At 44.1% G+C, this 12,560-nt stretch overlaps 1 protein-coding gene across 1 annotated transcript; it reads left to right on the top strand.

The window, feature by feature from the left end:
* Positions 1-341: 341 nt before the first annotated feature.
* On the top strand, positions 342-7,511 carry LOC134288890 (seminal vesicle major clotting proteins-like). The gene is given in 6 exon segments (XM_062854816.1): positions 342-410; positions 4,284-4,331; positions 4,767-4,847; positions 5,199-5,267; positions 5,363-5,860; positions 6,888-7,511. Coding segments are annotated over 6 exon segments (1,389 nt in total).
* The last annotated feature ends 5,049 nt before the right edge of the window (positions 7,512-12,560 follow it).

Here is a 12,560-nt window from a genome sequence, read left to right as displayed (position 1 = left end):
TCCCTCGGAGAGATTCTCCTCGAATCCCTCGGAGAGATTCTCCTCGAATCCCTCGGAGAGATTCTCCTCGAATCCCTCGGAGAGATTCTCCTCGAATCCCTCGGAGAGATTCTCCTCGAATCCCTCGGAGAGATTCTCCTCGAATCCCTCGGAGAGATTCTCCTCGAATCTTTCAGAGAGAAAGAATGAAATGCAGAATTTTCCACTAACAGATCGTGTGATCGTTGTGGGCGACCGGTAAGCCGGCAGGCGAGAAATGCGAAACCAATTTTCACACTCGGTGAATCACGATCTACCCCCATGTTTTTTTTGCTTCATGAGTAAGTACTGACTAGGAAAGTATGCTTCAAGTCTATGAAATAGGGGAGATTACCGGTAGCACGCGGGAACGTTCGAAAGTCGTCGTCTCAGTCAGTAGCTGGTACGCTGCCGTGCCATGTTTCGATTCGAAGCGATTAAATTTAATTAAGCGATTAGTTCTGGCAGATGTTTCAGATTCCCTCAGTCGCTGTGTTGTCGTGGGAAGGACGGACGGCGGCAGAGAGGTGGCTCAACGTTGATGTTAGGCAACAATTTTTTATCAATACAGATGGGATCGTAATTGTGCAAAATTACGCCTGGCAGCGTAATAAAGGAGCTCGGTATGTGGGAAAGTCTGTTCATTCAGATTGATCAGACGATTGGTTTGGAAACGTTCTATTCTCTATGATTATTATGTTTTACGTTATTTTATTTTATTGTATTAGGCGATTTGAAGAGAATCTCACCGAGGGATTCCAAGAGAATCTCTCCCAGGGATTCCAAGAGAATCTCTCCCAGGGATTCCAAGGGAATCTCTCCCAGGGATTCCAAGGGAATCTCTCCCAGGGATTCCAAGGGAATCTCTCCCAGGGATTCCAAGGGAATCTCTCCCAGGGATTCCAAGGGAATCTCTCCCAGGGATTCCAAGGGAATCTCTCCCAGGGATTTCAAGGGAATCTCTCCCAGGGATTCCAAGGGAATCTCTCCCAGGGATTCCAAGGGAATCTCTCCCAGGGATTCCAAGGGAATCTCTCCCAGGGATTCCAAGGGAATCTCTCCCAGGGATTCCAAGGGAATCTCTCCCAGGGATTCCAAGGGAATCTCTCCCAGGGATTCCAAGGGAATCTCTCCCAGGGATTCCAAGGGAATCTCTCCCAGGGATTCCAAGGGAATCTCTCCCAGGGATTCCAAGGGAATCTCTCCCAGGGATTCCAAGGGAATCTCTCCCAGGGATTCCAAGGGAATCTCTCCCAGGGATTCCAAGGGAATCTCTCCCAGGGATTCCAAGGGAATCTCTCCCAGGGATTCCAAGGGAATCTCTCCCAGGGATTCCAAGGGAATCTCTCCCAGGGATTCCAAGGGAATCTCTCCCAGGGATTCCAAGGGAATCTCTCCCAGGGATTCCAAGGGAATCTCTCCCAGGGATTCCGAAAGAATCTCTCCCAGGGATTCCAAGAGAATCTCTCCTAGGGATTCCAAGAGAATCTCTCCCAGGGATTCCAAAAGAATCTCTCCCAGGGATTCCAAAAGAATCTCTCCCAGGGATTCCAAAAGAATCTCTCCGAGGGATTCGAGGTGAATCTTTCCGAGGGATTCGAGGTGAATCTCTCCGAGGAATTCAAGGCGAATCTCTCCGAGGGATTCGAGGAAAATCTCTCCGACGGATTCGAAGAAATTCCTGTTAGGCCACTTCAAAACGAAAATCCAATAACGACAATCCTTTTTCTGCATATGTATTTTATATCGAAAACAAAGGGCCTATGATAAGCAGTCTAAAAATAGATGAAACTCATTGCTGCCAGCTAAACCACCCGGAAAATAAGTATAGGTATGTATAGAACAGTACAGTCGCTGAACGACTACTACATTAACTAAGCGGTGACATAAAAAGCGATTGATTCCCATCGGGTATAGGATACCGGTCGCGGTCGTCGGGGTCGACGACGATTGCCGTCCAATTGCGCCCTCGGCCTATTACTAACTAGCCAGCGCGCTGCAAAGCGATCGATAAATAATTGATCCTAATTGTGGTTCCTGGATGGACGGACGGATGGATGCATTGCATATGTACGTAGCTTGGAGTGTTTTTTTTGTTTTCTCTTACAACAATTCGAACCCCCTTCGGGTTCGGTATTTACCTACCAACACACTCGACTCAGTTAATGCCACAACCTTGAGACATGAAACCCGTTCTAAATCGATGAGGAAGATTTTCCTGAACGGACGGCAGCCCAAGCGGAAATAATCACAGCTCAATTGGCTTCTTTAGCGGTGTTGAGATAGTTCCATATTCTGAATCTGCATGCAAAACTAAGCCGAAATCCAAATTTTCATGAATTTTGGTGCCCGGGAACCTATTTAAAAATCAATTTGAAGTTTGTATGGGAGCGATTTGTCGAATCACCCCTCGTCGCATTTTGTACTGGGCGCAGCTGTCAAGCAGTTGCTCAGCTGTCAAAAGGTGATTTCGAAAAATATATTTGAAATTGATTTTAAGTACCAAAATAAAGATCAAAAAATCTGAAAAAAATCATAGTGGTTCAGAAAAAGGTGCTCTTTCGTATAAAATCAAAAAATCAATACATTTTTCCTAATTTAAAAACCCAATTATGCATACAGTCAGTCAGTCTCAGAAGTGGTGAGCGATTGCTTGGCTGTAAGGCCATCTCCGTTTCACTTGGAGGGAACGTTTTTTAACTCGAAAAAGTTACAGAATTGACGGTAAATTCATCAGATTTTGACGAATGCTACAAAACTGCTACAGGAATTTGTCCTTTCAAACTAAAATGGAAGGTTTGATCGTTGCCTAGAAGAATTCTTTGTCGTAGTCTTGGCTGCTAGCGCACCAGTACCATGTGACAGCGTTGTCGGTTCGAATCTCATCTGGGAACAACTTTTTTTTTTTTTACATCGTCGCAGCTGGAAAACCCATTCTCATCTGAACTACTATTTTGTTTTCAAACACAACTTCCTAAATTTCGAAGCAATATATCTTATCTTTTACCAACAAAGTCATCTCGTGCCAGAGATTGCCCTCACAGATAAAAACAAGTCTCCAAACAAACAACTCAAAAAGCGAGTCATAAACTGTTTTAGCTTGTGCATAAGGGTTATCCCACACACACGCTTCGTTCCACTTTCCATTACGCAAAACGCCCAAAGGGAACAATTATTGTTTGTACACGTACGTCTCTCTTTCGAGGTTTCGAAGCTGTTGTTGGTTGCCCAACAAACCTTTGTGCGGCAGTCAGTGCGATGACCTCCGGATTCGGAGGTGTTCCCAAAATAAGTGACGCTTTCACTCGTCGTTCGGTTGGGTTTTATTCGCGGGTTTAATCACCCCCAAAGCGTCGTCGTCGTCGTCGATGCGAAGGTTTATAATTGCGTTGTTGTGGCAACCTCAGATAGGCGAGAGCAGACGCGTTGTCGTCTGATTCGGGTGACGGAGGGCCTAAGGGAAATTCGATGTGTGTCGTAATGTGGCAGTTATCGTTTGTGTACAGAGATTCCAATTACATTTTTTTACTGTTCATGGAACTTTTCTAATATTGAGAAAATGAAAGCAATACTTCAAAGTTTTGCAAGAGATTTACATCCTCTCAATTTATCTCTGAAAAATCTGAATTTTGCGATTTCCGGAGAAATTTACTCTGATTTCTTTAAATAGATTCCCTCTCTATATTTGTAGGGAAGATTCCCACTGAAACGAGACTTCAGGAAATATTTTCTCTTAACTTCTCAAAGAGATTCTCTTTGAACCTCTAGATTAGATTCCCTCTGATCATTAGATTTCTAGGAAAGATTTTCACAGAATCTCAAATACATCTCTTGGAGAGATTCTCTCAGAATCTCTTGGAGAGATTATCTCCGAATCTCTTGGAGAGGTTATCTCCGAATGTCTTGGAGAGATTCTCCCAGAATCTCTTGAAGAGATTCTCCCAGAATCTCTTGAAGAGATTCTCTCTCTCAGAATCTCTTGGAAAGATTCTCTCTCTCAGAATCTCTTGGAGAGATTCTCTCAGAATCTCTTGGAGAGATTCTCTCAGAATCTCTAGGATAGATTCTCTCAGAATCTCTGGGAGAGATTCTCTCAGAATCTCTGGGAGAGATTCTCTCAGAATCTCTGGGAGAGATTCTCTCAGAATCTCTGGGAGAGATTCTCTCAGAATCTCTGGGAGAGATTCTCTCAGAATCTCTGGGAGAGATTCTCTCAGAATCTCTGGGAGAGATTCTCTCAGAATCTCTGGGAGAGATTCTCTCAGAATCTCTGGGAGAGATTCTCTCAGAATCTCTGGGAGAGATTCTCTCAGAATCTCTGGGAGAGATTTTCTCAGAATCTCTGGGAGAGATTCTCTCAGAATCTCTGGGAGAGATTCTCTCAGAATCTCTGGGAGAGATTCTCTCAGAATCTCTGGGAGAGATTCTCTCAGAATCTCTGGGAGAGATTCTCTCAGAATTTCTGGGAGAGATTCTCTCAGAATCTCTGGGAGAGATTCTCTCAGAATCTCTGGGGAGAGATTCTCTCAGAATCTCCGGGAGAGATTCTCTTAAAATCTCCGGGAGAGATTCTTTTAGAATATCTGGGAGAGATTCTTTCAGAATCTCTGGGAGAGATTCTCTCAGAATATCTGGGAGAGATTCTTTCAGAATCTCTGGGAGAGATTCTCTCAGAATCTCTGGGAGAGATTCTCTCAGAATCTCTGGGAGAGATTCTCTCAGAATCTCTGGGAGAGATTCTCTCAGAATCTCTGGGAGAGATTCCCTCAGAATCTCTGGGAGAGATTCTCTCAGAATCTCTGGGAGAGATTCTCTCAGAATCTCTGGGAGAGATTCTCTCAGAATCTCTGGGAGAGATTCTCTCAGAATCTCTGGGAGAGATTCTCTCAGAATCTCTGGGAGAGATTCTCTCAGAATCTCTGGGAGAGATTCTCTCAGAATCTCTGGGAGAGATTCTCTCAGAATCTCTGGGAGAGATTCTCTCAGAATCTCTGGGAGAGATTCTCTCAGAATCTCTGGGAGAGATTCTCTCAGAATCTCTGGGAGAGATTCTCTCAGAATCTCTAGGAGAGATTCTCTCAGAATCTCTGGGAGAGATTCTCTCAAAATCTCTGGGAGAGATTCTCTCAGAATCTCTGGGAGAGATTCTCTCAGAATCTCTGGGAAAGATTCTCTCAGAATCTCTGGGAGAGATTCTCTCAGAATCTCTAGGAGAGATTCTCTCAGAATCTCTGGGAGAGATTCTTTCAGTTTTTTTCAGAATCTCTAGGAGAGATTCTTTCAGAATCTGTAGGAATGATTCTCTCAGAATCTCCATTTGAAATTCTCTCAGAATCTCCAGAAGAGATTCTCCCAGAATCTCCAGGAGAGATTCTCCCAGAATCTCCAGGAGAGATTCTCCCAGAATCTCCAGGAGAGATTCTCCCAGAATCTCCATAAGAGATTTACCCAGAATCTCCAGGAGAGATTTACCCAGAATCTACAGGAGAGATTCTCCCAGAATCTCTAGGAGAGATTCTCCCAGAATCTCTAGGAGAGATTCTCCCAGAATCTCCATGAGAGATTCTCCCAGAATCTCCAGGAGAGATTCTCCCAGAATCTCCAGGAGAGATTCTCTCAGAATCTCCAGGAGAGATTCTCCCAGAATCTCCAGAAGAGATTCTCCCAGAATCTCCAGGAGAGAATCTCCCAGAATCTCCAGGAGAGAATCTCCCAGAATCTCCAGGAGAGAATCTCCCAGAATCGCAAGGAGAGATTTTCCCAGAATCGCAAGGAGAGATACTCCCGGAATCGCAAGGAGAGATACTCCCGGAATCGCAAGGAGAGATACTCCCAGAATCTGTAGGAGGGATTCTCTCAGAATCTCTAGGAGAGATTCTCTCAGAATCTCTAGGAGAGATTCTCTCAGAATCTCTAGGAGAGATTCTCTCAGAATCTCTAGGAGAGATTCTCTCAGAATCTCTAGGAGAGATTCTCTCAGAATCTCTAGGAGAGATTCTACCAGAATCTCTAGGAGAGATTCTTCCAGAATCTCTAGGAGAGATTCTTCCAGAATCTCTAGGAGAGATTCTTCCAGAATCTCTAGGAGAGATTCTTCCGGAATCTCTAGGAGAGATTCTCCCAGAATATCTAGGAGAGATTCTCCCAGAATCTCTAGGAGAGATTCTCCCAGAATCTCTAGGTGAGGTTCTCCCAGAATCTCTAGGAGAGATTCTCCCAGAATCTCTAGGAGAGATTCTCCCAGAATCTCTAGGAGAGATTCTCCCAGAATCTCTAGGAGAGATTCTCCCAGAATCTCTAGGAGAGATTCCCTCAGAATCTCTAGGAGAGATTCTCCCAGAATCTCTAGGAGAGATTCTCCCAGAATCTCTAGGAGAGATTCTCCCAGAATCTCTAGGAGAGATTCTCCCAGAATCTCTAGGAGAGATTCTCCCAGAATCTCTAGGAGAGATTCTCCCAGAATCTCTAGGAGAGATTCTCCCAGAATCTCTAGGAGAGATTCTCCCAGAATCTCTAGGAGAGATTCTCCCAGAATCTCTAGGAGAGATTCTCCCAGAATCTCTAGGAGAGATTCTCCCAGAATCTCTAGGAGAGATTCTCCTAGAATCTCTAGGAGAGATTCTCCTAGAATCTCTAGGAGAGATTCTCCTAGAATCTCTAGGAGAGATTCTCCTAGAATCTCTAGGAGAGATTCTCCTAGAATCTCTAGGAGAGATTCTCCCAGAATCTCTAGGAGAGATTCTCTCAGAATCTCTAGGAGAGATTCTCTCAGAATCTCTAGGAGAGATTCTCTCAGAATCTCTAGGAGAGATTCTCTCAGAATCTCTAGGAGAGATTCTCCCAGAATCTCTAGGAGAGATTCTCTCAGAATATCAGATTCTCAAAGAATCTCTGGGAGAGATTCTCTCAGAATCTCTGGGAGAGATTCTTTCAGAATCTCTGTAAGAGATTCTCGCAGAATCTCTGGGAGAGATTCTCTCAGAATCTCTATAGGAGATTCTCTCAGAATCTCTATAGGAGATTATCTCAGAATCTCTATAGGATATTCTCTCAGAATCTCTGGGAGAGATTTTCTCAGAATCCCTGGGAGAGATTCTCTCAGAATCTCGAGGAGAGATTCTCTCAGAATCTCGAGGATAGATTCTCTCAGAATCTCGAGGAGAGATTCTCTCAGAAAATCTAGGGGAGACTCTCTGAATCTCCAGGAGAGATTCTCTCAGAATCTCGAGGAGAGATTCTCTCTGAATCTCGAGAAGAGATTCTCTAAGATTCTGGAGGAGAGATTCTCTCAGAATCTCGAGGAGAGATTCTCTCAAAATCTCGAGGAGAGATTTTCTCAGAATCTCCAGGAGAGATTCTCTCAGAATTTCCAGGAGAGATTCTCTCAGAATCTCCAGGAGAGATTCTCTCAGAATCTCCAGGAAAGATTCTCTCAGAATCTCCAGGAGAGATTCTCTCAGAATCTCCAGGAGAGATTCTCTCAAAATTTGTAGGAGAGATTCTTTTAGAATCTGTAGGAGAGATTCTCTCAGAATCTGTAGGAGGGATTCTCTCAGAATCTCTAGGAGAGATTCTCTCAGAATCTGTAGGAGAGATTCCCTCAGAATCTCCAGGAGAGATTCTCTCAGAATCTCCAGAAGAGAGTCCGATTTATGTTCGGGAAGCCTCGGAACCTGACTCCGGATAATCATGTCCGACCTGTAACCCCTCCCGGTGTTTCCTTACGGATTCCTTCCTTAGTTTTTCATGGAATGCCTGAAGTATTCAATTCTGAGATTGTGTTCCTTCTGGGATCCTTCCAGGAGTTTTCTTCCAGGATTCCTCCAGAAGTGGATTGCTTCAGGAATTGATTCCGGAATTCCTCCAGGATAGTTTCGTACTTCGCAGGCTTCCTTGGCCGCTCCGAAGAACTTTTTATGGACAAAACAGTGCAGTGATTGGTAGCATCAGGTTTTGAATTTCATCTGCCCAGGTAAACCAGCCGTCGTAAATTTATTGTAGAGTTCACCTCCAGGATAGTGTAACTCATTGTATTGTGTTGTTGTTGTTTTATATATTTCATTTTCTTACTTTTATTTGACAGAGCTTTATTTTTAAGTGTGAAACATAACTAGGACAATAAGTCTGTTGGTTTAATCTAATAAATAAATAACTCTTAAACTTTCTTTCGGGATTCCTTAAGGACTCTTCCAGGAATTCCATGCGAGATTCCACCAGCAGTTCCTTCTGAGACGTCTTAAGGAATTTCTTTAGGAATTTTGAGATTCATCTAGGAAATCCTCAAGGAATCCTCCAAAAACTTTTCCCGGGATTCCTATTAGAACTCCTTTCGGTATTCTTTCAGGAACTACTTCCGGGATTATTTCAAGATTTCCTTCCGGCATTCCACGCAAACTCCGTCCGGGATTTGAGCAGGATCTGCTTCCTGAATTCCTCCTCATTCAAGAACTCCATTCTGATTCAACGCGAAGAACATCTTCTGGGATTGCTCCAGGATCTTCTGCAGGGATTTTTTCAGATAATGCTTTAGGATTCTTCGAAGAATTCTTTTCTAGATTCTTCCGAGAGTGGCCATCTTTATAGAATTACTCAAGGTGTTCCTTCCCAAGTAACAATTCCGTTGCTGAATGGTTTTGTTTGATTTTTATTAAGGTTTTATAACAATAATAATTAAAACTCACACTTTTATGACTGCTTTTATGAAAACCATTGATGAAATGTTTCATAGTATACTTGAAGATATCAACAAAGCCAGATTTTATGAGTAAACAAAACTGTCCGAAATGTAATCCTTCTGGCATTCATTATTACCACAATAAAACTTCAAACTCTCAACAGATGGCGATCCGTTCGATTAGTAACGACATCTGTTGGTGGAAAAGCAGAAACTGTGACACTGCTAGGTTTATTGCGGTCAGCATAAAAGTAAATATTCATCATTTTTGAAGTGCATTAATTTTATGATTCTGCAACCCCAATATGCACGGTAAAATTGAGTGCGCATAAGCCTACCAACACAATAACTACTAAAATATTACTTTGAAATGATCGCTTTATACTTACAAATAATTATCCTCCTGAACTTTGCGTACCATTGAAGAAGCTTCTCTGATTCTTGAGCTGTCATAGTTTTTGTTAAAAAAAACTACAACAACCATCATCATAACTTCTTTTCGAGAAAGTAAAATTTTTCAACTAGGTTTTAAAATGGTTTTATTGCTACTCTTAATGCGGTTTGCAAAAACCTCTCCAAGTGTGGTCCACTTAGACGGAAGATGCTCTTAAAGAGGTTATCAAGAGGTTTTGATGTATAAATCAGTTTTATTACAAGTTTTATAACATTGGTGATGAAGATCTTTTATGGAGCCGAACAAAACTTAAAATGTTACTTGGATTACGAAGTTCCTACAGGAGTTCGTTGAGGAATTCTTACCACAATTTGTTGAGCAATTTCCCCTGGAGTTCCTTCTGAATTTCCTCCAATAGTTCCTCACAGGATTCTAATTTTCCATAAATTTCTTCTTAAGATCCCAGAGAGAAAACTTCTGAAGACATTCCAGTATAATACGTTAGAAATCTCGGAAACAGTTCCTGGTGGATTCCCGAAATCCTAGAAGGAGTCGCTTGAAGTCCCAGAAGGAATTGCTAAAGCAATTCTGAATGAATCCTAAAGGAAACGTGAAGGAAACTCAAGAAGAATCTCAAATGGAGCTCAATGATGAATAACAGAAAGAACTGGAATAGATTTGTGAAGAAACCACGGGAGGAATGACTGAAGCAATACTGCTGGGATATTCCCAGAAGGAATTTCTGTAGGAATCTCGAAACGTATGCCTAGAGACCCTTCGGTAAGAATTTCTGGAAGCATCCAGGAACTCTTGGAGGAATTTCACAACCGTGGAAGGAATTCCTATGGAAACCTTGGAGGAGCTCCTAGAGGGATCCCGACTAGAACATTGTAACAAACATAATATACTATAACATAATCCTAACAAACCATGATATTTTTAACTCAATGTGATATAATCTCAGGTCATTTTGACTGACAACTCTCAGGTCATTTTGACAGATGTAACATGAGCATGAAGATGGCGGTAATAAGATCGATAAAGTAGAATATATGGTCCGTCTTTCTCGTGCAAGTGTGTGATCTGTCAAAATTACCTGAGAAGTGACAAACATATTCATGGCTAGCTTTGTTGGTGTAATGAAGAATTATGAGTTCCTAATTGATATGAATAAAAATGAGTATTTACTCAAGGCTAACCTGACTTGAGCAAAGCAAACTGTTTTAACATTTACTCAAAACCGTATGAATAAAGTTGTACTTTACTCTGAGTAAGTTCGAATTTCGAATATAGAATTTGTTCTGTCAAAACCGGTGTTTACGTTTTGGTTTAAATAAATAAATAAATAAATCCTTCAGCGAATCAGTTCAAAAGTTGTACAAGGGATTCCTATAGAATTTGTTCTTGGGAGCTGGTTTAGGGGTTCCTCCTATCGTTGTTCATGGGATTCCTCCAGATTCATCAAGGACTTGTTCTAGGGATTCCTTCAAGTGTTGTGTATATTGCAGGGTCTATTGGATTATTCCAGCAGCTATTCATTCTGGGATTTCTTTTGAAGAGTTCTTCCTGGGATTTCTGTTACAGTTGCTCCTGAAATTCTTCCAGAACTCTTTTAGAGATTAACCCAAAAGCACCTTCTGGAACTCATCTAGGAATTCATTTTAAGATTTCTTCATGGAGTTCGACCTGGAATTCCTTCTTGAGTTCCTTCTAGGATTTTCCAGGATTTCTTTCTGCAGTTCCTCCTGGGATACATCCTACGATTCCTCCCGGAGATTTCTTAAGGGATTCCTCCTGGAGTTCCACCTGGGATACCTCTGGAAGATACTTCTAGGATTCATCCTGAAGTTTACCTTGGGATTATTACAAAAGTTCCTCCTGGGATTCCTCCAGGAATTCTTCCTGGGACTCCTCTAGGAGTTCCTCCTATGATTCCAGGAGGAATCCCTCCTGGGATTTCTCTAGGAGTTCCTCCTGTGATTCCTCCAGGAGTTCCTACTCGGATTCCTCCAGGAGTTCCTCCTGGGATTCCTCCAAAACAGGAGTTCCCCCTGGAACTCCTCCAGGAGTTGCTCCTGGGGAACCTCCAGGAGTTCCTCTTAGGAGTCCTACAGGAGTTCATCTTGGGTTTCCTCTTGGAGTTCCTCCTGGAATTCCTTCAGGAGTTCCTCAAGAAGTTCCTCCTGGGATTCCTCCAGGAGCTCCTCCTGTGATTCCTCCAGGAGCTCCTCCTGTGATTCCTCCAGGAGCTCCTCCTGTGATTCCTCCAGGAGTTCCTCCTGGGATTCCTCCAGGAGTTCCTCCTGGGATTCCTCCAGGAGTTCCTCCTGGGATTCCTCCAGGAGTTCCTCCTGGGATTCCTCCAGGAGTTCCTCCTGGGATTCCTTCAGGAGTTCCTCCTGGGATTCCTCCAGGAGTTCCTCCTGGGATTCCTCCAGGAGTTCCTCCTGGGATTCCTCCATGAGTTCCTCCTGGGATTCCGCCAGGAGTTCCTCCTGGGATTCCTCCAGGAATTCTTCCTGGGACTCCTCTAGGAGTTCCTCCTATGATTCCAGAAGGAATCCCTCCTGGGATTTCTCTAGGAGTTCCTCCTGTGATTCCTCCAGGAGTTCCTACTCGGATTCCTCCAGGAGTTCCTCCTGGGATTCCTCCAAAACAGGAGTTCCCCCTGGAACTCCTCCAGGAGTTGCTCCTGGGGAACCTCCAGGAGTTCCTCTTAGGAGTCCTACAGGAGTTCATCTTGGGTTTCCTCCTGGAGTTCCTCCTGGGATTCCTTCAGGAGTTCCTCAAGAAGTTCCTCCTGGGATTCCTCCAGGAGCTCCTCCTGTGATTCCTCCAGGAGTTCCTCCTGGGATTCCGCCAGGAGTTCCTCCTGGGATTCCGCCAGGAGTTCCTCCTGGGATTCCGCCAGGAGTTCCTCCTGGGATTCCGCCAGGAGTTCCTCCTGGGATTCCGCCAGGAGTTCCTCCTGGGATTCCTCCAGGAGTTCCTCCTGGGATTCCGCCAGGAGTTCCTTCTGGGATTCCTCCAGGAGTTCCTCCTGGGATTCCTCCAGGAGTTCCTCCTGGGATTCCTCCTGGGATTCCTCCAGGAGTTCCTCCTGGGATTCCTCCTGGGATTCCTCCAGGAGTTCCTCCTGGGATTCCTCCTGGAGTTCCTCCTGTGTTTCCTCCTGGAGTTCCTCCTGTGATTCCTCCAGGAGTTCCTACTCGGATTCCTCCAGGAGTTCCTCCTGGGATCCCTCCAGGACAGGAGTGCCCCCTGGGACTCCTCCAGGAGTTGCTCCTGGGGAACCTCCAGGACTTCCTCTTAGGAGTCCTACAGGAGTTCATCTTGGGTTTCCTCCAGGAGTTCCTCCTGGGACTCCTCCAGGAGTTCCTCAAGGAGTTCCTCCTGGGATTCCTCCAGGAGTTCCTCCTGTGATTCCTCCAGGATTTCCTCGTCGGATTCATCCAGGAGTTGCTTCTGGGATTC

The sequence above is a fragment of the Aedes albopictus genome, chromosome 1, assembly GCF_035046485.1.
Source record: "Aedes albopictus strain Foshan chromosome 1, AalbF5, whole genome shotgun sequence".
Taxonomy (NCBI): domain Eukaryota; kingdom Metazoa; phylum Arthropoda; class Insecta; order Diptera; family Culicidae; genus Aedes; species Aedes albopictus.
Note: the sequence above shows the minus strand (reverse complement) of the source record. Positions and strands in the feature narration are given on the sequence as shown.